The sequence below is a fragment of the Dryobates pubescens genome, chromosome 8, assembly GCF_014839835.1.
Source record: "Dryobates pubescens isolate bDryPub1 chromosome 8, bDryPub1.pri, whole genome shotgun sequence".
NCBI lineage: Eukaryota > Metazoa > Chordata > Aves > Piciformes > Picidae > Dryobates > Dryobates pubescens.
In genome coordinates, this window is record NC_071619.1 from 30,431,815 (window position 1) to 30,458,819 (window position 27,005).

The window sequence follows — 27,005 nt, forward strand, 5'->3', positions numbered from 1 at the left end:
TCCTTCTAAACACCTCCAATGATGGCAAATCCACCACCTCCCTGGGCAGCACATTCCAACGGCCAATCACTCTCTTTATGTAGAATTTCTTCCTAACACCCAGCCTAAACCTCCCCTGCTGCAGCCTGAGACTGTGTCCTCTTGTTCTGGTGCCGGTTGCCTGGATGAAGAGACTAACCCCCACCTGGCTACAACCTCCCTTCAGGTAGTTGTAGAGAGCAATAATATCTCCCCTGAGCCTCTTCTCCAGGCTAAGCAACCCCAGCTCCCTCAGCCTCTCCTCATAGGGCTGTGCTCCAAACCCCTCCCCAGCTTTGTTGCCCTTCTCTGGACACCTTCCAGCAAGTCAACATCTTTCCTTAACTGAGGGGCCGAGAACTGGACACAGGACTCAAGATGTGGCTTAACCAGTCCTGAGTACAGGGGCAGAATGACTTCCCTGCTCCTGCTGGCCACACTGTTCCTGATGCAGGCCAGGATGCCATTGGCCTTCTTGGCCACCGGGGCACACTGTTCAGCCTACCGTCAACCAGTACCCCCAGGTCCCTCTCCGCCTGGCCGTTCCTTCTCCTTCCCAGCTGCTGAATACAAAACAATCTTCAAAAGCCTTACCAAATGCTAAAAAAAGTGGTAGGGAAAATGAGGAATTTCCCCTCCCCTTCTCCAAAGAATTAAAACCCCCACAACAGTCACTGACTCTACATGGCAATGACATAAAAACTCTTCAGGAATTTCGAGTGCGTTGCAGACTGATGCAATTCAGCATGCAGCCCTGAAGACAGCCGAGCATGTACTAAAACAATCCTGCTTTCAATAATGTGCTAAAGGAAACAAGCATTTGTGATTTAAAAAGACATGCTGCAGAGAGAGAGATCATTGATGGTTCATGGGAGAAGTTTTTACAGGGCATCATCCAACAGGATGGCATTCAACACGTCCAAGTGCTGGGCACTGCACTTTGGCCTCAACAACCCCAGGCAGTGCTACAGGCTGGGGTTGGAGTGGCTGGAGAGTAGCCAGGCACAAAGGGACCTGGGGGTACTGGTTGACAGCTGGCTGAACATGAGCCAGCAGTGTGCACAGGTGCCCAAGAAGGCCAATGGCATCCTGGCCTGCATCAAGAATAGTGTGACCAGCAGGAGCAGGCTGTCTCTCATATCATGGGGTTTGCTTATGAGTCACAAGACCCTACCTAAAACAAGAATCTGGCTTGTGCACCCTATTTATCTTCATATTTAAAAGGAATTGATGGACACACTAAAGACCTTTGCTGGCATCATAGCCAAAAGTATGAGATTTCCTCCCTTTCCTTATGACAATGCTGATTGAATGTGCTGTCCATATACAAGATGGTCCCAATCTAATTGTACTTCACCAAAGGTGCTGACAGTCACAAGGAACTAAGTTTTTGCATGATTCATCACTTTGGAGACTAACTGTGCAGTAGCTGACTGGGGTAGCTTGCTTGCTGCCCAGCAGAACACTACCAATGCTTTTATGAAAGAAATCTCCACAGCTTTTTCCTTGTCACTGGGAACTTGCACTCCAGAGCTGGTGACCTGTGCAAAACCATTTGTGGCCCGCTGAGATAGAACTCTCAGTGACCAGTTTGAATAGGCACGGCAGTGACTGGTTAATTGAAACCAAGTTTGACATACACTGGCCAGAAATATTTGTTTCACGTTATCAAAGCAAGCCTTGAACAGGTTGGGAGGTTATCTGGGAGAACACTATGATGGTGAAGCTTCACAGCTTGCCTTCAGGCTTTTTTTTGTGTGCACTTGCATCACTAGATTGGAGGTGAAGAACCATGAAGAGAGATGTGTGTCCAGATACAGAATCATAAAATTGTTTCTGTTGGAAATGTCCCCTGAGGCCATCAAGTCCAATCACTGACCTAAGATCTCCATGGCCATCAAACCACATCCCAAAGTGCCATGTCCACATGTTTCTTGAACATCTGCAGGGATGGTGACTCTGCTATCTCTCTGGGTAACCTATGGTACAAGATTAGGGAGCAACAAGTTCATGTAGCAAGCTGACCACACATAGGCTGATAAGAAGGTTGCATGGCACCTAACTGCCTGATAAACTAGGGAGAAAACTGAGGTTTTTTGAGCTACATCTGTGATTCCACTAAGGAACATTTTGATTCTCTCATCCCAACACAGTAGCTGAGTGCTGGATTTGGCCCAACAAATATCATATGACAGCTTCTTCTAACTGAAGCACAGCATCTCTTGGCTTCTGAGTGTGAAAAGGAGACATCCACAATAAGAACTGTTTCCGATGAATAATTCAGCAGGCTCTAGTCATGAAACCTGAGCAAGCAATGCAAGGAAGACAAAGCATTTTTGCTGTCCATCATCATGCATGTTCATGCCACAGGGATTTTTTCAATTATTGAACAGTGTAGAGTTGCCTTTGTTTGTAGAAAATGCCAGTGTGAATTGTGTGGCTTTTACACATCCATTTCTGTTTGCCAAAGGCTGCTTAGCATCAGATTGGCTTTTCACTCCTCCGCCACGTGGAGCTGCAGCTCAAAAGTACTGAATGATTACTAACGTGTTATGTGGCACCTTTAGTGAGATGCTTTAACTGTTGAGGCATTTCCAGTAATTTCTCCCAATATTTCCTCAGCAGAAAAAGCTGTATTGATTTTGGTTTTATTCACTGACCCAACCACTGTAAATAACTGCTAGCGTTACAGACCCGAAGCGTCATGAGTAACGAGGACTGGAGAGTGAAGGAAGCAGTGTTAAGTTTCTAAGCTAATATCCTCAAAAAAGTTGCTGCTTTTATTTAATTCATATTGAAATTGAAGCCACAGCTCAGGGAGCAGCTATTTTTTTTGGTTTACAGAAAATGTATGAGAGCTGTGCTTTGAGCAGGCAACAGTGCTATGCATATAAACCCACCGAGCTTCACTTATCGATGTAAATGACTTATTTTAGCTCGTGATGGCAGAAATGAAGGAGTTTCTGATGTGTGAGCTCAGAGGCAAGCATCTACCATTTCCTGGGGCATCAGCTAGAATGGAAATACACCTTGTAAATTACTGTGATGTGTATTGGCTGGCAAGAGCTATTGCATTCACTTTGTGAGAAACAAGGAGGAAACTCAAGTTTGTTCTGTAATTATAATTGAGGTGTACTCCAGAGTGTGCCTGCTTCCACATCCAGTCCATTTGAGTCCTTAATGCTTTGAGTTCCAGATTTTCAGCAGATCCTTGGTTAGTCTCTGCACAGAAGCAGCAGTGGACTGATAAGACAAAAGACGGATGTGAGGCATAGTGCTGACCAAATGACTCGTCACTTGTCACTGTCATAGCAAAATGTGTGACTAACTTTCCCAGGAGACATTCAGGAGGGAGTTTGGGAAATGAACTTGGGTAGATCCCTGATATGCATAGAACAATATCTCTGCTTCAGTATGCCAGTGAGCATCCCATGGGGATATCTGGCTGTCCAAGGAATTCCCCAGGCAGTTCCTGCTGCAGAATTAGCCAAGTTCTGTGTAGGGAAACAGCAGAAATTCATCCTGCAGATGCAGAAACAGTCCCCAGCTCCTGAACTGCTGGGTGCTTTGAACAGCAGTTTAAGACAATCACAGTGGATACAATGATGATACAAAAGGGCCATGCAATGGAGATTCCTGCCATCCAGACTGCAAATGACCATCCTGCTCAAGAGAGCGGAGTTTCACACACTCATTGACAAGGAGAGTTCCAGGGTTTTTTGTTTGTTTCGTTGTTGTTCCCCACCCCTGTGTTTGTTTGTTCTTTTCAGCATTCTCTCTGTGCCTGCAAGAGCTGGGTAAATAGGACTGTAGATACCACACCCATGTGGAACTCATGTGGATAGCCTCTCCTCTGCTTCAGACCACGGTTGTGCATATGCTACAAATCTTATGCTAAACAGAGTGTTCTATCAGCCTGACAAGCTGAACTGGTCATGAAAGCAGCACCACAGTCTTATAACACATCAAAACTGAGAAGTGGGAAGTGGCAGGTTTGTTGAAGCAGAGCTTCACAGAAGGGTACTCTATTCCATATCCTTCATATCATCAACATCTACGTCTGATAAATCACAACAGCAAGCCACTATCAGCAACAAGGTAATGACAAACATGACAAATAGAAACTTCCCCGGAATGACAAGCTCTCCTATTGTTTTAAGCTTATAAATAATGTCTCCATAGCCTAAAATCAATCACTCTGGCACCAAATCAGCTGCAAAATGTTAGGTACCAGATCTTCATAGTCAGCTTCTTGTCTAGAAGCCCAGAGAACAGCTCCTTCCAAACACAAGCCACACTGTCCTTAATTGTTTACTAACAGACACAGAACAAGAAGATCCCTGTAGACCTGAATGCTGTTACCTCTCTTAACCCTAAAACCAACTTTAGGGTTCCTGAAGCGATTTTGTTCCCATGGAGGCAATGTTAACAATTATCAATGTTATACCACCCCTCAGTCACACCTGAGAGCTCATTGATTGTGATGAAGCATAACTGAGCAAGAGAAATTGTAAAACACAAATGCAAGGAAGTGATTCAGCAATTACAGCCAATTAGTTCAATAATTTTGCCTGAAAAATGATTTCTCAAGTACAGAACTCTTTGTTCACATGCTGCTTCAGCTTTTTTGATTTACTTGATGTTCCCTGAGTACTCCCTGCTGTTAAATAGTTGGGAAAAGCCAATGAAGGAATGGAATGGAATGGAATGGAATGGAATGGAATGGAATGGAATGGAATGGAATGGAATGGAATGGAATGGAATGGAATGAACCAGGTTGGAAGAGACCTTTGAGATCATCAAGTCCAACCTATCACCCAACACCATCTAATCAACTAAACCATGGCACCAAGCACCCCATCCAGTCTCTTCCTAGATACCTCCAGTGATGGTGACTCCACCACCTTCATGGGCAGCACATTCCAGTGGCCAATCTCTCTTTCTATGAAGAACTTCTTCCTAACCTCCAGCCTAAACCTCCCCTGCCACAGCTTGAGACTGTGTCCTCTTGTTCTGGTGCTGGTTGCCTGGGAGAAGAGACCAACCCCCTCCTGGCTGCAATCTCCCTTCAGGTAGTTGTAGATGGCAATAAGGTCTCCCCTGAGCCTCCTTCAGAAGAAATGAGCAGATATTGTTACAAAGATTCTATTAATGAGTGCCCTACAGAAGAAGATGCAACACAACTGCACATTCATCATCATATACCTTCTCTATTTCTATATGTGTTGTAATCATTGTATTTTATTCCTCAGCCTTGCACCCTCTCTCTCTGGCATAAACATCAGAACTATTTCACTTGCCCTAAGATCCTTGTCTAATCACACCCAGCACTGGTTACCTGTGATAGGCACGGCGGGCACTTGAGTCTAACGCACTTACAAGCCAGCTGTGTTCTGGAGACACAACTGTGAGCCGAGGTACTGATGCACTCCCCTGACCCAGCTTCCTTCTGGTGAGCTGCAGCCAGAACCTCTGCTCTTCAACTCCCCCACCTGAACTCCTTTCTTACAGGGACATCTTCAGTGAGAGTTCAATGGGCCTTTGCAGCCATTGCTTTGAGTCCTTGAGAGCAGACCTGAGCACACAGCCTGTAAGTGGACACAGATAATCACTGCAGGCTTTCCTGAGACAAGCAGAGTATGAGCTCAGACCAGCAACCCTGGAGAGCTAACCCCAAAATCCAGCAAAGAGACCTAAAACAGTAAGGCAACTAGGAGTTATTGCTGAGCTGCTTGCACAGCCACCCCTTCACCCTTGCTCAGCTTCTGCATGGAAAAGACAAGAGGCAGTGGGTACAAGTTACTGCTGGGGAGATTCTCATTGAAATCCAGAAGAAAACGTCTCACCATGAGAACAGCTAGACATTGGAATCATCTCCCAAAGGAACCAGTGGATTCCCCTACATTGGACAGCTTTGAGATTCAGCTTGACAGGGTGCTGGGCCATCTCATTTCAACTACACTATCACTTAGAAGGGTTGGACCAGATGATCCTTGTGGTGCCTTCCAACCTGGCATTCTGTGATTCTATCCCACTCTGGTGTGGTGGTTCTGATGCCCACACTGACTCTTCTTCTCTGTGAGTGCCTCCTGGAGATTTTTGCCATCAATAGAAATCTTTGGCAGGCTGGAAACCAACAAACACTCGTTGGCTTCATGTCTCTTGGAGAAATGCATCTGAATATGTGCCGTATCTGTCCCTGTAACACCAACAGATGGGGAAGAACTGCCACCAGTTAGCCACCTCTGCTGGAGTTAATTTCTCTCATGGTGTGATCCTCACTAGACTCAGTTTCCAGCTCTCTGCTTGTCGAAGGTACAAAAGGACCAAAGGGATTAGAGAAGGGACTCATAATGACTGTGAGGCTGTGAGCAATCACTGTGTCCTACCCCTGACCTTTCTGATAACACACCACTTCATAACTCAGAGATATTTATGACATCCCCATTACCTAAGCCCATTTTCCCAGTCCTCATTTGCATAAGTCAGAGTGACTGTTACACATCTGTCCTCTCCGCAGACATTACGACAGGACCTCTGAGAACGTTCCATCGGGAAGCTAACAAATAACAAGCTCACTCATCAGTAAGTTCAGCTGCATGCCATGATCTTGTATGTCATTCTTCAGAAAACAGTTTGCCCTGCCACAAACAAGCCCAGGCAGATGATTTTCCTGACTAAATAAATAAATAATCTCGTTTTCTGTGTAGCTACAAAAAGGAACATGGAGATACTCAGCAGACTCCAAGTACCCCAGCTCTGTTCTCAGCTCCCACAGGCTTTCTAAACCTGGGCAGCCAGCTTCACCTTCCCACCCTTCAGCTCAATATCTGAGTCCCTCTTTCCCCTTTATTTACCTTCAGGACAGGATCCTTCCAGCTTACCTACTGAGCCTGGCACAGATAAAGTGATTCATCGGACCAATGGGTGAAGGTGAGAAAATAAGTGGAGCTACTGCACAGGCAGTAAATGTTAACGGAGAGGATGGTTTTGGTCAACATCAGTCCTTTCTTCAGCTCTGGAACTAGCTAGTTTTCACATGTAGGTAGGGTCACCTGGGAATGAAGACATACATTCGTAGATTCATAGAATGGTTTGGGTTGGCAGGGACCTTGAAGATCATCTAGTTCCAACCCCCCTTCCACTAGACCAGATTGCTCAAGGCTTCATCCAACCTGGCCTTGAACCCCTCCAGGAAATACAGAGGCACTCCAGGCTGCTAACTTGGAAGGCCAGGAAGTGTCCAGACTTGGCTTTGGTTGTTTTTCATCATAGTTATCCTTTGGGGAATGTGTGTGACACCAGTCACACTGTGCTTCTGTTAGCTGCTGTCTTCTCTCTCTGTTCTTTCATAAAAATCCTCGGTGGCTTTACCATCCAGTTTCACTTGCCTTTCTCTGCTGCTGCCTGAATCTTCACTGGTGCAGAGATTTAAGGACATTATGGCTCAACTAAGACATCATCTTTCCTGCAGAAGTCCATTAAAAATCTCATTCATTTTACTGGGTGCTTATCATGTTCTCATGATATACTTCTCATTATTGTAAGCTGAGATTTCATTTCCAGGCTAGTGACTCTCAGTCCTGTCTTTGTGATGGAAAGCCCATAAACTGCTCTAAGTTTCCCAGGTGTCTGTAGGGCAAATAAAGGCTGAATCAGTCCAGGGTTTCATTCTCAAGTACATCCTGGAGAGGCTGAAGATGGGTGTCATCTGCTCTCAGCCTCAGTCTATGATCACTGCCTACATATTTTGATGTCTCAAAAGCATTGCTTGAAGCCTGAGCACAGGTCATGTCTACAGGGAAAAAGCTCATTCTGAGCTGATTTTCAATTAGCTTTTTAATTAGGCAGTCTGTGAAAGATAAGGCTATCTTTCAGAATACTTTATTTTCTCAACCAAGTCCACTGGCAGCTTCCACGAAATCAGACTTTTCCTTTGGACACAATGAGGGCAACAGTCATCTGGCAGAGCAGCTCCCTGTAAAATGACCTCTCCTCTTTCATCAGCATCTTCACAGTATGGCTGCCAAGGAGCACTGGCATGAAAGTTGCTTCAACAGCTAGCGCAGCAATGTTACTTGCAAGAGATATGAGAATGCTAAAGGAAGAAAGATTAATTTCAAGGTTACGGCAGCGAGGTGCAAAACTTTTTCAAGAGCAGAGCTCTGATTCTATTTTCAGTTTCATACGTGGGTGTAATTTGCTCATGTTATAAACGGCCCGGGAAGTCACTCCTCCTGAGCCTTGACATCCATGGGTCATAACAACTGCAGCTCACTGGATTTATGTTCTCTTCGTAAAAAGCTCCCTTGGGACTCTCTGCCTCCTAGTAAACTCTGGTTTATTTTTGATTCCTGAGTTTTCTCTAACTCACTATTTATCACCCTTCGCCTTTTGAAGGGCTTGTGCTCGAAATGATCTCTTTGGGCATGCGAGGGCAAAGCATGCTCGTAAGCAGCAGGGATGAGGTACTGAAGGAAACTCAGTTTGGAAAGGCTGTGTGATGTGGTCCATCAGCTAAACTAACCCCATGCAGTGCTACAGGCTGGGGTCAGAGTGGCTGGAGAGCAGCCAGGCAGAAAGGGACCTGAGGGTACTGGTTGATGGCAGGCTGAACATGAGCCAGCAGTGTGCCCAGGTGGCCAAGGAGGCCAATGGCATCCATCTGGAACAGTGTGGCCAGCAGGAGCAGGGAAGTCATTGTGCCCTGTACTCAGGACTGGTCAGGCCACACCTTGAGTACTGTGTCCAGTTCTGGGCTCCTCAGTTTAGGAAAGATGTTGACTTGCTGGAAGGTGTCCAGAGAAGGGCAACAAAGCTGGGGAGGGGTCTGGAGCTCAGCCCTGTGAGGAGAGGCTGAGGGAGCTGGGGTTGCTTAGCCTGGAGAAGAGGAGGCTCAGAGGAGATCTTACTGCTGTCTACAATTACCTGAAGGGAGGTTGGAGCCAGGTGGAGGTTGGTCTCCTTCCAGACAACCAGCACCAGAGCAAGAGGACACAGTCTCAATCTGTGCCAGGGGAGGTTTAGGCTGGGTGTTAGGAAGAATTTCTTCATAGAAAGAGAGATTGGCCATTGGAATGTGCTGCCCAGGGAGGTGGTGGAGTCACCATCACTAGAGGTGTTTAAGAAGAGACTGGATGGGGTGCTTGGTGCCATGGCTTAGTTGATTAGATGGTGTTGGGTGATAGGTTGGACTTGATGGTCTCTGAGGTTTCTTCCAACCTGGTTAATTCTATTCTATTCTATTTGCACTGAAGGGAGGGGAAATGTCAAAAAACCCCAAACCCACACAGAAACTACATATACCTCTGAGATGTTGAGCTTATTGCTTGTCTTTGCATTGATACAGATAACTAAAGGTCAGCTATGTCTGTGGAGACAGCTCAAGTTTGCATCAGAGTGTCTAGCACAGGCTTCTAAAGAAAGCAGAAGGCGCATGTGAAAGCCTACCTGAGTGCCACTTTCTAGTAGATAATTTGGGTCCAGCCTCGATGAGCCTGCATGCAGTGTAATAACTGCACAGGAAAAGTAGATTTTTGTCCTAACAAAGGAAGAAGTTAGATTAAAAGCTGGTGTACTCAGGTTTCCACTTATTTCTCAAGCTGTGCCAGGGGAGGTTTAGGCTGGGGGTGAGGAGAAAGTTCTTCCCAGAGAGAGTAATTGGCCATTGGAATGTGCTGCCCAGGGCAGTGGTGGAGTCACCGTCCCTGGAGGTGTTCAAAAATGGATTGGATGTGGCACTTGAAGCCATGGTTTAGTTAGTCATGAAGTGTTGGGTGACAGTTGGACTTGATGATCTCTGAGGTCTTTCCAACCTTATTGATTCTACAATTCTAAGGCTAGAAACCCAAGTGCTGTGTAGAGGGATTTACATTGCAGAGAACTCAGTGCCAGCCAATATGACCAAAAATGTTTGGAGGCAAAACCAGGTTGGAATGTTGAAGCCTCTATTTTTTTAGCTGAACTTGCTGTTAAGTATTATAAGGAAGAAGTATTCCTTTTTCACTAACACATCAAGAGAGAGGGACAGCCTTTCTCACTGGGCTTGTTCTGCTTCACAGATCTGGTTTAAGACAGGTCAGGAGTGTAAAGAGCTTGCATTGTTTCTAGTGAAGCCATGAGCACTTCACCATTAATAAGGCAGCAAAGATCCTGATTGTTGGGCTTTAATCTACAGAGTGAAAAATGGAACAGTATGTTTTGACAAAGAGGAGGATAATCAAGATAATTGAGCAGAAAAGTAAGCAACTGGATCAGCAGCTTCTCATTTGAGAAACATATGAAAGCTGCCAACTCCCCAGGTCTTGCACAGGTTAGATTTCAGAGCATGTTCTGCTCCAATACTGTATTAAGCCCAGTGATCTTTTTTCATGCATGCCTTGCTGCCTTTGCTTGAAGAATAGGGGGCACAGAAAAGGCTTCCTTCTCTGCAGGCAGAACTCATCACACACCTCTGAGCTGATATTCTATTTAAAACCTGGAGATTACATAGCCCAAGCTCTTTTCCTACAAGTCCTCATATAAGTTTGTCATGTTTTCCAAACCATTTTGTTTTGGCATGCTTTTAGGAGAGTTCACATCAGTCACAAGGACAGGTTTATAAGAGGTGTGATATTAATTTTCCTCTGTCTCTGCGTGCTTGAAGAAGAACAAAAAACCAGAAGCTACATGAATTATCAGCCTCCCCACTTGGTATGGATTCTGGTAATGAACAGCAAAACAGTTTTAGAGCCATCCTGCCCATACAATGCATCTCAGAATCAAGATGAGACAGAAAGGGAGAACAGCACAGCCCAAACAGGGAGGTGCTCAGCCACTTCAGAAATGCAGTTTTCAGCTGACAGAAAAACTGGTACCTGGGCCTTTGGTGACAGCTGAGGGACCTATAGCACCTCCAACAAAAGCATGGAGCAAATGCACCCAGCAACTAGAAAACAATCCTGCTCTGTTAGTGCATTTTGGGCAAGTCTAGTCCTTACAACTCGGTGTCAAGCTGCACCAGAGGCTGTGTGCCCTCACCCCTACAGAGAAGAAATACAAAGCTCCTATATTTTCTCTTCCTTTCAGGATCAGGAAGAATCATCAGGCCCTGGACAGATCTCAGCAGATCAGCTCATAAATGTCTGCTTTCTTTTCAGCACAGTAGCTGTAGGAAGCAACTCAAGTTTGAGAGACCTTGAAAGGGGTTGCCCAGGGAGGTTGTGGATGTGCCTTCCCTGGAGGTGTTCAAGGCCAGTTTGGATAAAGGCTCGAGCAACCTGGTCTGGTTGGAGGTGTCCCTGCCCATGATGCTAAGTTAGGGTAGGGAGGGACACAGGGGACCAAAAATTAAAATCAAGCTACACTAGCTACAAATGTGAGGCTCTAAAACCAAATTCAGTAAGTCAAGCTAGAATTCATGAGTTGTGTGTAGCCTCCTTAGGTACACACAGTGTCACAAACCTACTAGGCTGACTTTGTCACTCTTGCTTTCAGGCTAAGATTGCCAGAGAAAGGAAAGCAGGGAACAGACTCACATTTTAAAATACCATGTCAAGAGGGAAAAAGGTCTTTGCTCCACAACAGGAGCACAGTTTACATGACAAGGACCAGAAGGCTGGAAGAAAACCACTCCCATGGTAATGCTGCCATCTACTCCATGGCTACGCATACTCCTTGCTACACAGGACCAGGAATTTCCTCTCAACTAAGGCATTTCCTTTCATGCTAAGGCACCATGGGGTGCAAGGGGCCACAAGGAAGGGCAAGATATGAACAAAGCAACTCTTCAGATTCTCTGATTCATTTGCATGTTTAACCTGCAGCATGATTCAGCCTCTCCTGAAGAGGGCAAACAGCTTGGTGGGGCACAAATGCTTCAGGTGAAGCAGACAAGGGTGACAGCTCAAGAAGTAAGCAGAGGTGCTCAGAGACTGGAGGTCCTTGCAAAATGTGATGCACTAATTCTGTACATTTCCTGAGTGTTTACCACCTGGTGTTCAAACACCCTTGGGCTGCCAGTCTACTGACAGCAAAAGCCTGCACAGGCACTGGGCTGCATATGGCTGAAGGTTCACCATCCCACCAGAAGAAAGCATATCTGTCTCACTGGCCCTAGTACTGTGGTCCCCCTCCTCAGCTCCAGCAGCTTTCCTGTACACAGTTCAGTTTCTTCACTGCTTTGTGCCATGGATAGTGTTTAAAAGAACAAGCCATCCTCCTCTTTTGGCAGCTTGTGTTGTGTTTCATCTCCCACTATCTCGTCAAGTGACAGTTTGATTATAATGTAATGACTTTTTATAGTGAACCTAGTGCATAATTTTATTCCCAGATGGGTTTATATTCCTTATATTTAAGCTCATTATGAACAAGGAGGCTACATAGGAAAAATACAAAGTAAGCTGCCTTCCCCTCCCAAAGTCAACATTTTGAAAGGCCTACCTAGTGAAGGAGAAGATACCAGTGTCATATGCTAGGAAAGATGAATTTCAGACATGAGAGCACAACTGAGCTCAAGAGCCCTGTAAGGCATTTCCATGGAAATTGGGGGAAAATTAAATATTTAATTTTCATTGCTTGGAATTTGGTAAAGGATAACAGCCTGAACAGCTTCAAGATCTGAGCATCAAGAGCAAGGATCAGAGAGCAGCTGCAGACAGCCACTGCAGGGACAGCACCAGTTCACAAACTGGTGAGATGAAAGTCTTTTCTATTCAGTCACTTCCCAAAGCCTCCTGTGGCTGGGTGCTTGCCACGGAGCTGGTTTGCAAGTCAAGCATTATTTGTTGATGCTAAGAAGCAGAAGCTGATACATTTTGCCAAAGCATGTGACAAGAAAATCCATGTAAATCAACAGTGCTGTGCAGCAGAAACTGTGGCTCCTCTCTGAAAACTGTCTGAGTAAAATGGCACCCTGGGGCCTCCTGTTTATTGTATCCCAGTGACTGCCACATCAAACACGATCCCCTCAGACAGAAGTGATAATGATTTTTTAAACTGCTCCTTCTATGGAAATAGAAATAAAATTGCACAGCCAGGATGTGCTTTCTGGCACAGGCACCAGCAATGTAGATCCCACAACAGGTATTTAGTCAATAATCCTATTTATGACTCACAAGCTGGTTTCTTTTCCACCAAAGAGTTTGCAGGTGTTTGACACTAAGGGAAGAAACAAATCCCCAAGGCGGGGGAAAGAAAAGAAAAGAGAAGAAAAGGAAAAGGTACTTCCAAAGCAAACATTTAAACTTGTCCCCAAACCTGAAATCAGGTCCTGACTGGGGGCCATGTCTTTTGCATCTGCTCAGGCTCTCAGGCTTTTCCCAATGCAGCTCTTCACTGATTGCATGGGGTTGGAAAGGACCCTCAAAGGTCATCTTGTCCAACCCACCTGCAGTGAGCAGGGACACCTCCAACTAGATCAGGAGGCCCAGGGCTTGCCTGGGTTATCTCCAGGGATGGGGCTTCAACCACATCCCTGGGCAACCTGTCCCAATATTTCACCACTCTCATTGTGAAGAACTTCCTCCTAAGGTCTGAGCTTAATCTACCCTGCTCTTCTGTCCAAACTGCCCTGGAGGTGCAGGGCAGAGCACTAGGCTGACTACACGTGTTTGCTTTCTCTGAGGTGGGAATAGAAGCAAACATTTCAGTGTGGCTGTAAGACAGAAGGGAAAGATACCATGAGTATAAACTTCTCTCCTTGCCATTTTGCCACCCATGGTGCTGGGTCGTGGTGACACCCGAAAGCCTGGATGACTTACTGGCACCAGCAGCCAGGCTGCAACCTGGGATCAAAGGACCTTCTGCTGCCAACTCCCACGCTTTGCTCCTTGCAACATGTCAGGCCTCTTCCTCTTTGACCAGGGAGTGCTTCAAAACATATTTCCTGAAAGCAAACAGAATTTTGCCTTAGAAACATATATTCCTGCTGGCAAACCGTTCTGGGCTCGTTCTCCCATATTGCCAAGTTTAAGGCTACTGATAAGCAACCTAATCTGCTGCAATGAGAGCACAGCTTACTTCCCATGCAGTGTCTGTCCTGCAGCTCTCCTGGGACACTTTACACTGGCATGCAGGATTTTGCTATTCCAGGCACGTGTTCTGCCTTGTTCTGTTGCCTTGCCACAGACCTGAGCATACCAACTTAATTGTTCATTTGTCTGGGGCTGTCAGCTCCTCTGTTTCTACACCCCCACCTTAGTGTGAACCCTCTGCTAGGTGGTGGGAAAACTGGAGGATTATCACATACCAAACCCAATTTGTTTCCTCTATCAAACAGGCACTATTGATTGATCAAGCTTGTTCAGTACCAAGCCCAAAACATAATTTTAGCGAGAAATAGCTTTGTCTGTGTAAGAATTAGACCCTGGAAATCCAGAGAACTGTTTGAAACACCACCGCTTTGCTGACACCTTTTCATGTGGAAAAGAAAAATTAACATCATAGCAACAAAACCTAGACACCTGTAGAAAAGAAAAGGGGAAATCATGAGAGAAAAATCACAGATAAAGAGAAAAAACATCTTATATTAAAGCTGAGCAGTCCCTGGGGTTATCATGAAAGCTTCTGTGTGAATGAGGCGTTCTCAGTAATGACAATGGATCAGACAAATGCTGTCAACTTCATGTTTGCTGCAACATACTTTAAAGAAAGGGAACAACTTCTTTTACATTGAACAACCTATTCCCTTCCTCCCCAGTCAACTTAGATGAGCAGTTTCTGTAGACAACTCACAGAGCCTCTGAAACCAGTATTATTGTTGAAACTATCTGCTTTAAAAGCAAAGCAACTTAAAGAGGCCAGACAGATTTGAAAGGCTCATCATTGTTGGGTGCGTCCAAACTTCCCTTTAAGGTCCACAGTAAGACTTAAACCAGTGTCCCTGCAGGCACCTCCACACTCCACTTCCCCTTTGTTGCTTCTTTCTCACTTACCTTGGCAATCAATAAATACTGAGTGGAGGTCAGCTAACAGCCTGGGGACACAAAGATCTACAGGAGAATATGGCTGTGGAGTTCCCAAACACACAAAACAAAGGTTTTGCAGAGTGAAGCTGCAATGTGACCAGATAAGGCAATGACAAAGTTGGGACCTTCCTCCCTGTCCAACACCACTCAAGCTGTGCCAGGGGAGGTTTAGGCTGGATGTTAGGAAGAAGTTCTTCACAGAAAGAGAGATTGGCCATTGGAATGTGCTGCCCAGGGAGGTGGTGGAGTCTCCATCACTGGAGGTGTTTAGGAAGAGACTGGATGAGGCACTTGGTGCCATGGTTCATTTGATTAGATGGTGTTGGATGATAGGTTGGACTTGATGATCTCAAAGGTCTTTTCCAACCTGGTTAATTCTATTCTATCTTGACATCAACTTGCCTGACTCCTTGCCCACCTTCCAGAAAACATGAGTCATAGCTGGAGATGTCTCCTCAGCGTACACACCTCCTCCTCTACTTGATTTTGTTCTGGTCTGAAAAAGAATTGAATTAAAAATGATAAATCATAACAAAAAGGACATTTGGAAAAAAAGTACTTCCCAACATTTCTCTTTTGCAAGGTGCCTGAAATGCCTATTTCAAAAGCACAAAGGATGCACCTTGAACGAATGCCACAGCACCACTCCTTCAGGATATAATTCAAAGCAGCCTTCATCTTTTTCATATTGATGTAATATGAGAAACTGATTCCTAAGCGGCACAGGACTAGTTAATTCTGCAGTGTTTTCCTCAACTAAGTGGTGCAGAGGTCAAAGCTTGAGCTGGCTGAGAAGCCACCAAGCTGGTGACAGCTTTACAAAGCAAAATGCTGAAGTTTCTCTTAGAAACTGACTCCATTCAAAGGAGGGGAAAAAAGAAAACCCAACCCAAAATCCCAACCCCAAATATGTCAAGACTCTTATTATATGACCCCATTAAGGAGAATATGTGGGGTTTTTAAATCAATGGATGGTATGCAGCCCACATAATTCAATTTGAGGAACTTTTAACTAGATTATATCTTGGCAATAAGACCTTGTAGGTCACTTTAAACTCAATTCTTATCTGTAGAAATAATGAACTCCAGAAGGTTAAGAGATTAGCACTTCAGTGTATGTTTTAGTGCAATCAAAGCTTTCCTGAGAGGCAGCTACTGTACTGGCTTGTCAATATCTTGCCAGGATTATCATATAGACAAGAAAAACCCCAGGAATTAATATCTACCCATTTCCTCTGGCAGGATAAAACAAGGCACAGACAAGGTGCTAAAAGAAATGCAGGCAGTCATTTCCATTAATGAAAAAGCTCCCCCCAAAACAGCTGAGGGAGCAGAGAAAATGAAGAAAGGAGCCAATTCCCTGACACACAACTACAGAGAAGGTTGTTTTATAATTTTAAATAAATACCTTAATTTTCCACAAGTAATTCTTCACTCTTCATTCTTGTCAGTCAAGAACGATTGCTGCCTTCCTCTGGATTTTATTCTTGCCATCAAAGCCATGACACAACTTTTCCTCTGCCAGGTTTTGGTGACCAGCTCCTGCTGGCCTGCATGTCCATGCACAGAAAGCATGAGGGAAAGAGAATTAAGAGGCAGCCTGACCTACTGCTCTCTGGAGGTCCCTTCCAACCTGCGATACTGTGTGTAATTAAAAATAACATGAGGCCAACCAGAGAGAGATAAGTGAACATTAAAGCCTCTGACCAGGCCAGGTGCTTGAAGGTATCACTGGAAATGGCTTCAAGTAAAGAAAAAATAAATTACCACCACAACAGATTATTAAACATTTAAAGCTTCTGGCTAGAAGAGCTGCTAGTAAAGAAACAGTGCAAAGCAGAAGACAACAGAAGTAATGCTGATTATGCACTATGGAAAAAAAGAAAGGGAAAAAGGAAGAGAAAAAGAAAGGAATAAAGAAAGGGACAAAGAGAGGGACAAAGAGAGGAAAAAAAGAAAAGAAAAAAAGAAAGAAAAAAGAAAGAAAAAAGAAAGAAAAAAGAAAGAAAAAAGAAAGAAAAAAGAAAGAAAAAAGAAAGAAAAAAGAAAGAAAAAAGAAAGAAAAAAGAAAGAAAAAAGAAAGAAAAAAGAAAGAAAAAAGAAAGAAAAAAGAAATAAAAAAGAAAGAAAAAAGAAAGAAAAAAGAAAGAAAAAAGAAAGAAAAAAGAAAGAAAAAAGAAAGAAAAAAGAAAGAAAAAAGAAAGAAAAAAGAAAGAAAAAAGAAAGAAAAAAGAAAAAAATTTAAAAGAAATTAAAGAAAAAAAAAGAAAAAAGAGAAAAATAAAGAAAGAAAAAAGAAAGAAAAAAATTAAAAAAAGGAAAAAAAGGAAAAAGGAAAGAAAAAAGAAAGGAAAAAAAAAAGAAATAAAAAAATAAAAAAAAAGAAATAAAAAAAAGGAAAAAAGAAAGAAAAAAAGAAAGAAGAAAGAAAAAAAGAAAGAAGAAAGAAAAAAAGAAAGGAAAAAAAGAAAGAAAAAAAAAAGAAAGAAAAAAAAAGAAAGCCATCAACTAAAGAGAAAGGTAGATGGGAAAAAAGTTCTATTTAAACTGAATTCCTACCACTAAGTGATAGCTCAGTCATGAGTAATTGCAGGAATCACTGCAGCTCCCCATGTTGTGATAACGCTGGCTGTTCCAGCAGAGACTGGAGAGCTGCTCAGTGTTTCAACATCCACAAGGACTCTGCAGAGCAAACTGTGGGAAGTTGTTGTGCCTGACAAACTGTGCTGCCTGGCTGGGAGAACAGTCACCACAACCGAAATGAAGAACCTCACTTTGGAGAAGTGTTCTTCTTTTCATAGCAGCAAAGCTAATTTCAGATCAGTGGCACCTAGCAGGCTGCTTAACTCTGAACCACTTCCATTTTGTTCCATTTCCTCTTCCTGCTCTTCCTTTACGTTTTTCCTCTCCAAGATAAGTTTCCCAGCTGTCAGCTTCTCTCAGTGACGCCAGCCAAGAAAGGGATGTTGCTGGACATCTGCCATGTCCATTCTCATCTGTAGAAGCCAGGGAGTAGAAGAGAAGAACAAGAAGATGCGGTGTAGGACAACAACCTCCCTGGGCAACCTGCTCCAATGCCTCATCATCCTCACTGTAAAGAATTTCCTTCTAATATCCAATCTAAATCTACCTTCCTCAAGCTCAAGATGTTAAAATATTTCTGAGAGCAGGGTTGGATTGGACGAAGCACACCAGATGCAAGGACTAAGCAGAGATAAACAGCAAGAACATGGATCAGGTCATGGGGAAAACAGGTATGTTGAAATAAAATGTTATTTCTCCTTTTATTACTGTATTTGTAATTAATCTTTTTATATTTTAAATAAACACATTTAATTTAATGTTTTTGAAATATTGTGCACGTGCACCTCTGCTTTCTGTAGAGTAAGTTTCATACCCTTTACTCTCAATTGTTTTGAAAGCCAATTTTCAGCAGAAACACAGAATCATAGAATTGTTTCATTTAGAAAAGACCTCTAAGATCATCGAGTCCAGCCCTCAACCTAGCATCACCATGGCCACTTCAGCATGTCCCAAAGTGTCCTGTCCACACACCTCCAGGGATGGTGACTCCACCACCTCCCTGGGCAGCACATCCCAATGGCCAATTACTCTTTCTGGGAAGAACTTTCTCCTCATGTCCAGCCTAAATTTCCCCTGGCACAGCTTGAGACTGTGTCCTCCTGTTCTGGTGCTGGATGCCTGGGAGAAGACACCAGCACCCACCTGGCTGCAACCTCCCTTCAGGGAGTTGCAGAGAGCAGTAATACCTCCTCTGAGCCTCCTCTTCTCCAGACTAAGCAACCCCAGCTCCCTCAGCCTCTCCTCACAGGGCTGTGCTCCAGACCCCTCCCCAGCTTTGTTGCCCTTCTCTGGACACCTTCCAGCAACTCAACATCTTTCCTAAACTGAGGGCCCCAGAACTGGACACAGGACTCAAGGTGTGGCCTAACCAGTGCTGAGTAGAGGGGCAGTATCTATCTAAAATCTCTCCAGATTTTGTACACAGAAATCATTTTTAATAGTAATAAAATAAATGAATGATTCACCAGCTGAGAGCTCTTCATAATTCTTGTGAATTCAGGGGACAGATCAGTTAAATTTTTGACAAGCATCACAACCTCCAGTTATTTTGTGACAATAAAGGTACTCGTCTTTATTTCTACCATAAAATTAGGCTTAATTTATTAATTAGGCTTAATTTATTTATACCACAAACTTAGGCTTAAGGGAAAAATTATATTGCTTATACATACATTACAGTTGTCATGAGCTGAGTTGGATCTGCTGCTGATATTCAATGCCATGCTTCTGTCATGCCAGCTTCGAAATGAAAGTGCTGGCCGGAGCCATCACGGGGTTTGGAGTTCAGATTGGAACAGGAGAGGCTTCCTGGTCTGGTTCCTCTTTCTGGGTTTGGGGTGCTGGTCTTTCGCACTGCCCTGGCTGCTGCCTGCTTGGGTGGGGGGAGACTGCTTCGCCTGGCGTCTGCTGCTGGTGTTGCATTTTGCTGCACTTTTTGTTTGCAAACAAGATAAGGTAGTTGTGCATTGTATACTTTCCAGGAAAACTCTTTATCTCAATCCAGAGAGATTGTTTTGTTTTGTTTTGTTTTGTTACTTTTCCTCCCATCTGTGTGTGTGTGGGAGGAGGATTTGTGAGAGCAGGCTGTGTTAACCCAGGACAATCAGGGGTGACCTCATTGCCCTCTACAACTACCTGAAAGGTGGTTGTAGACAGGAAGGTGTTGGTCTCTTCTCCCAGGCAACCAGCACCAGAACAAGGGGACACAGTCTCAAGCTGTGCCAGGGGAGGTTTAGACTCGAGGTGAGGAAAAAGTTCTTCACTGAGCGAGTCATTCGTCATTGGAATGTGCTGCCCAGGGAGGTGGTGGAGTCGCCATCCCTGGAGGTGTTCAAGGGGAGATTGGACGTGGCACTTGGTGCCATGGTCTAGTTGTGAGGTCTGTTGGGACAGGTTGGACTTGATGATCCTTGGGGTCTCTTCCAACCTTAGTTATACTGTGATACATGCTCCTAATGTCATATATATGTTCACCTCCATAACATACCTGTCTTTGTAAAGCCAGCCCTACAACAGGGGCAAAGTCTGCATTGTGCTGAGAATGCTTACTCCAAGAAATTCATAAGCCAGTAAATGCCTGCATGACTTAATTACCTTTAAGGTATTTTTTCCTCAAAAAAAAAAAAAAAAAGAAGTTTCTAATTTGATCAATAGAGCAGAACATAATTATATTACCACCTTCTCATCACACACACACACACACACACTTTATTTGTGATGCTCTGTACAATATTGCCATTCTCTTTATCCTGCCTGCAGCACTGCTCTGCAATCTGACTGTAGTTCAGTTGGACCACAAATGAAAATCCCTCCTCCAAGCCTCAGCTACACTTCATTTTCAGCGTGGTTATTGTGATTTGGATCAATTTGCTGATCCATTTCACTCGGGGGCCCTACAGATAGTTATATTTACAAAAGCAGGCAAGCGGCACCGATGCAGGAACAGAGAGGAGAATAACTGCTTAAACTTGTGGTGCTGCAGAGAGAAACTGCTGTGGGGACACAGCCTCAGTGAAACATTTATGAGGGGATGTGTGGATACACCAAGCATATATCCAGGTTTGGTGCAATTTTTGTTCTTTTCATGAACCACTGGTCATCGATCTTCTGCAAGTGATTAGTGAGAAGAGAAGCTGCCATCTCTGCCGTGGTGTTTGCCTTTCACCCTGCAGGCAGCAGACAGCAACTCAAGCCTTCTAAACACCTTGGGTTTCGAGGGCCAGAAGATTTGCTTTGTCTGTCACAGTTAAAAAACCTGACCCACACCCTGCTAACTGGGTGGATGCACCACAAAGGCTGCCAGCTTAGTGCAAAGGCTCTCAGACCCACACCCTGTTAGGGTCAGGCCAACACTCAGGAAGCCACAGAGCTTGTCCTGCCCCCACGCTACAGCAAGGAGACTCAACAGCCACACAGTGGAGTTTCATGGCCAAAAGCCAGGGGGTTGGAACCCCAGCCCCCAGAATAGGGTGGGCACACACTCAGCCCCACAGACCCTGGCTCCATGCTTCTGAAGGGCTGGGGTCAGAGATACCCTACTGATGTCAGGGAGGTCCCTCCTTGAACCACCTGCCAAAGGGAGGTAGGATGGTCACCTGAGAAATCAGAGAGGATGAAAGCATGCCCCCTCAGAGCAGAGCTCTCCCTGAGTTACATGAGCAATAGCAAGGAATTCAGCTTTTTCCTCTCCATATGTGTTACCTCGTGCGTGGGTTTCAGAGAGGTGCAGAGGACACACCATACTGATGTGGGATGACGGTTCCCAGCCAGCAGTGCATGCTCAGAGGGCACCAGCTATCACTGCAGGTGCCACTGCTCTCTAGGTCAGTGGAAGATGCACCCATGGTTTTGGTACTGATGGCTTCTACTGCAAACCTACAGCAGAAAGCAGGAATCAAATGTAGTCAAAGTGCTGTTTAATGCTGAAGTACCTTATTCAGGTACTTCAGATCACCAGAACAGGTGTAAAGCTTCAAGTTTTAACAGCTGTCCTTAATCACTTACCAATTACACTCCAAGAAATGCAGCAGCAGAGCCTTTGTCTCCCTCCTACCAGATGACTATCACTCTGTTAGCGCTTCTCCTTATCACTGTCAGATCGCAGCTTCCTCCTCCTCTTATTTTGCTTTGAGCACATGATACAGCTCCCAGAGGTCTGCTGTTATCCTCTGTGCCTCCACCTCGACCTCCAAAGCTCCCTCTCAGACTGAAAACCACGTTTGTCTCTGGTGGCTCCCCCTCCCTTTTGCAGCGTGCTTCGATTGCCAGAGCAGCCAACTGGGGCAGTAAGTTACAGAGAGGCGTTCCCATAGTAACTCATTTCCTCTACCCACTCATTAGATTAACACATTTCAGATCAAAGGCAGACATGAAAACACCTCAGAAATGATAGTCCAAGGCATTGCTTAAATATAAACTAGGTCTGCCACACTCTCTCCAAGAGCACTGCTTGGAATCAGAGCAGGTGTCTGTAGCTGCAGTGCCCATTCTGCTGTCCTGCCTGAACGTTACCAGAAGCATCCTGCAGAGTTTCAGGTTGTTGGTAGTTTTCAGGCATCACTTAAGTACCACAACCAATAGGAACTGCCCACTACCAGATGAGAGCTGCAACCAGCTAGAGAAGTTCACTGCCTGTAGTCAGTGCTTTCAGTGCACTTCACGTGTGGGTAACGTCGGCAGCTTTGCTGCAGGAAAGCTCTGATTCACGCTGCTGGTAGCAGCAAGTGTCTTATCAGCCTCCTCTTTCCCAAATTCAATTCTGTTACATTTTCAGGACTCCAGTGTGAGCTGACTTAATGGAAGTTCAAGCCTGAGGGACAAATTCATGCACCAACACTCTGAGCTCAGACAATAAATAAAAAGCAGCCTTCAGGCTGTTCCTGCTCCATCACAGATTCACAAAATGGTTTGTGTTGGATGGGTCCTTAAAGATCACATAGTGCCAGCTATGGCCAGGGACACCTCATACTAAACCAGGTTGCTCAAGGCCCCATCCAACCTGGCCTTGAACACCTACAGGGAGGGGGTATGGAACAGGTTGCATCATACATGATCTGATGTGCACAGGAAAGTGCCAGAGAAACTCTGAAACCTTGGATGGACCCTTTCCCACTGAAGGTTTCCAGTAGCACCTTCTGGAGAAACATGCAGGACTTGAGGGCCAAGGAAGAGACACTTCTCCCACCTTTGGCCATGCTTTCCCTGGACCTTTAGAAGTGTTTCATTTGCTCAAATGAAACTCCCCAGATGGAATATGAGCCATTTCTTTTGATCCCCTTTCTTACCACTCATTTCTCCAAACTGATGTTGGGGTTCCTGGAGGGCTTGACCACATCTGTATGCATGCGCACACACGACAGCTTCAGGGTATGCTGCTTGTAGAAGCTGTGGTTGGTAGCATGGGTCCTGAACATGCCTCTAAATGCTGCTGCAATGCAAACAGTAACAGCAAGCCTACTAAAGAGGCTGCTCCCAGCCCCCTCAGGTAAAACCCATTTGCACTTAATAATGTAATTCAGAGTCTGATTCTCCCTGGCATTTTCACATCAGTGTCCCCTGTCCTTTTCTCTCTGAGAAACGTTGTTTTTTGCTTTTTCCACTGACAGGCTGCAATTTCACTGCTCTGCTAGAATCACCAGGAATTGAACTTTGGTCTTTGCAGTTTTTCTCTACACCTCTCTGTCACAGAAATTTCATCTGTCAGCTAGGCAGCTTTGGTGCCCTGGCTTGTCCCACCAACATCTTGCCTCTCTTTTCCTCAGCACAGCTCCTCATAAAAGTGCAATTTGCAGGTGGCAAAAAAATAATTCTCATCTCAGGAAACAGTTCTCCAGTTCTGGCAAAAATTCCTCCAAAATGTGTGATAGATATTAGGAACTTTGAAGAGCTTGATGCTGTTTGCAATTTATGATAGCAAAGTCAGTGCAGCCCTTTGCCTAGTGAGGCAGGGAAAGTTGTTATGTGTGGCCCAAGAAAGTTCTTCCACATCAGGTATTGTAACACACTCTTCTTGTCCAGTTCTGGGGCCCTCAGTTTAAGAAGGACATTGAGACACTTGAACGTCTCCAGAGAAGGGCAACGAGGCTGGGGAGAGGTCTCGAGCACAGCCCTGTGAGGAGAGGCTGAGGGAGCTGGGGTTGTTTAGCCTGGAGAAGAGGAGGCTCAGGGGAGACCTTCTTGCTCTCTACAACTACCTGAAGGTAGGTTGTAGCCAGGAGGGTGTTGGTCTCTTCTCCTAGGCAGCCAGCACCAGAACAAGAAGACACAGTCTCAAGCTGCACCAGGGGTGGTTAAGGCTGGAGGTGAGGAGAAACAGATTATCTGACCAGATGTTTTACATGAGAGTTTATGCTGAGCATTGAAAGTCTTTCAGTATTCAGTATCACTAAGGTTGGAAGAGACCTCAAAGATCATCGAGTCCAACCTGTCACCACAGACCTCATGACTAGAGTAGGAAGGACACCAGTGCCCACTGCAGGCTTGAACTCACGACCTTCCCCATTAAAGGTCTTATGTGCTACCAACTGAGCCACACCACTCCCCCCCAAGTTCTTCACAGAGAGAGTTGTTAGCCATTGCGATGTGCTGCCCAGGGAGGTGGTGGAGTCACCGTCCCTGGAGGTGTTCAAGAGGGGATTGGACATGGCACTTGGTGCCATGGTTTAGTAGTCATGAGGTGTTGGGTGGCAGGTTGGACTTGATGATCTCTGAGGTCTCTTCCAACTTTGGTGATTCTGTGATTCTGTAGTAACTTCACAATATTGGCTCATTTTCATTTTCCTTTCATTTTAATATCCTTTCATTTCAATTTCCTTTAATCTCATTGTCTAACTCTCCTGCCCTTATCTCTTCTGCTTCTGCAAAGAAAGATAGCGCTGGATTCTTGCAAGGACTCACATTGCATCTTCAGTGCTGGATGGTACATGTCTGGGTCTTTGCTTTTGTACTAGAGGCTCTCTGCTGTTTCCTGTCACCTGGAGAGACAGACATTTGGTCCTAGATGAAAGGGACTTTGCCTGCTTTGTTGTGCTATAACCTTAGGCTAGAGCTTTAAAATATATATGATTTTGGTCATTAAAACAACTGTAGCTTTTTCCTGTCACTTATCTTCTCTACACTTTGTGCTTCATTAGAAACATGAGAGCAATACAGGCACCCCAACATGGTGGAGATGGCAGCCAGCAGGCAGCACATTCTGAGTGCTAAAACGCAGACAGCAAAGCGCTAACCGAACGTGGAGAACAAACAATTTTTCTGTTGGCTTCTATTATTTTCTGCCTTTCAAGTACAGCAGTCAGGACAAAATCACAGACTTTTGCATTGACAAAAGGAAGCTGAATTACAAAGCTGGCCATGGATTTCATAAATTACTGCTGCCTAGCAGCTGTAGCCCTCAAGAAAATACCTGTCAGACATGTCGCTACCCAGGGAGGAATCATTCTCCGAGACTCACCTTCTTGCTTCTCTTCGCTGGCAGAAGATAACTGGTTAAGCTGCCCTGCCTCTGCTGGTACAAGCTAAATTCTCTGCTCTCCAAAGGCAGGCAAGCCAGCAGCCCCTGGCTGGCCTGTGTGGCCCCATGGCAAATGAAGGGACATTTCCAGCTCTCCACTAAGTGCTGCTCACTCGGGAAGCAGCGGCTGCCCTTCCCAGGGCACAGCAGAGGGGGCATGCCTTTGATCATCAGACACCAAGGTAACATTGGCTGGCTTTCCTCTGTCAGCTCCCATGAGTTGCTTTCCTGTTTGAAGGGCTTGAAAGCAAGAGAAGAAAGATGATTATTTACCCTGGAATATGCAAGACCTTGCACTTGTGAACCGCTTTCCTTGCCTTTTCCATGAAAGGAGGTGGCCAGCAATTAGAAGCGAGGCAGCACTTTGGGGAGAGTTTTGCAATTCTCTCTGTTTTGGCATTTCAGAAGCTGCTGCTCAGGTAATTTCCCCCAAACAGCAGCTGAATGCCCTTTCAAGTCTGCCTCTGGATCAGACTCTGTCTCACCCGTGCCTGTGAATAAGTGGTGCTTTCTCCTCTGCAGGTAGAAAATGACCTACCACGCAGAATTTCAAGGTTAACCAAGCTCTTCTGAGACCCTGAGATTTTTCTGCAGGAAGGCTAAACTCCTCTGGTACACAGTGTGGTTCAGGCTGAGGAGGAGAGCTTTGTCTGATGTTTCTCAGTGACCATTTTTCAGCCCTTGCCTGAAACATTGTTGATGTGAACCAGCACATAAGAGCTCTATTTTCCTGGTGACTACAGTGGTAAACACAGCCACCTTCTCCTTTGAGATGTCTCTTGCTCCTTGCCAGCCCCATCTCCTGCAACAGGAACATTTTCCCATCCTGTGAGACAAGTGATTTTACAGCTGGCAGGTGGGAATGGTGCTGCACTGTGCAGGCTCTGCTTTCCAGCTATGGTCTGTGCATGTGCAAAATGCTTATTTCAGTGTCTAGCCTGATCACCAACTTGCAGAGCTTCATCTCAGAGTGCTCTCAGCCTGTCCTTAGACCTTGCATTCAACTATATATATTTCCTGAGCAATAACCAGCAGATGGTGGTGCTTATGTATTTCCTGAGCAATAACCAGCAGATGGTGGTGCTTTTTTGGGGGTGCAATGTAGTTTTTTGTTTGTTTGGTTTGGTTTTTTAAAAGTAGACACTACCCCAGCTTCTCCCAGTAGTTAAACCTGTCTGGTTAGACACTGGAATCGCCTCCCAAAGGAAGCAGTAGATCCCCCTACACTGATCACTTTTAACATGCAGCTTGACAAGGTGCTGGGCCATCTCATTTCAATGATACTATCACCTAGAAAGGTTGGACCAGATGATCCTTGGGGTCCCTTCCAGTCTGGCATTCTGTGATTAAAAGGTCATGGTCAGGTATATGATGCTTCTGCTCACCTGCTAGGATCCATCCATAAAGCCAGTCAGTACACTGTGTAGAACACAGCTCACAGGAGGTGCTGCCCAGCCACCTCTGCTGCTTTCTCTCTCCTGCTGGCAGCTTTCCCAGCAGCGCTGCAGACACAGCACAATGGGGAGCAGAAGTCATTTAATAGGAGAGATCCACAGTGTCACACAAACTGCAGACAGCTGCCCTAACACCTCCTGACAAGGAAGCTCTGACTGGGCTGACATCTACATGATATACAACTCTCCAACTTTCATGCAGGTCCCAGTGGAATCCTCTGGTGACCTGTAGCCCAGGAGAGACATGAGGTAACATACTAGGAATTAGCCAGCACTGCTGGTCCCTTGTTAATACAAACAGCAGCAACTTGTCTTCAAGAGGAAAGCACAAAGAAACAGACCTTCACCATGTGAGAGTCAGCAGTCTGAAACCCAGCAACAAGCACAACACAATGATTTATATAGATTCTGAGATTGCATCAAGTTGGAAGGGACCCTCAAAGGCCATCTTGTCCAACCCCTCTACAGTCAGCAGGAACACCTTCAACTAGA

The 27,005-nt window shown here is 45.1% G+C and overlaps 1 protein-coding gene across 1 annotated transcript in view; it reads right to left on the reverse strand.

Annotated features, from left to right (window-relative positions):
• CD96 (CD96 molecule) overlaps nucleotides 1–24,962 on the reverse strand; it is a 63,285-nt gene extending 38,323 nt beyond the window's left edge. The window contains 2 exon segments of the mRNA XM_054163893.1: nucleotides 21,286–21,422; nucleotides 24,952–24,962. Coding sequence (XP_054019868.1) covers nucleotides 21,286–21,422; nucleotides 24,952–24,962 — 148 coding nt within the window.
• Nucleotides 24,963–27,005: the final 2,043 nt, after the last annotated feature.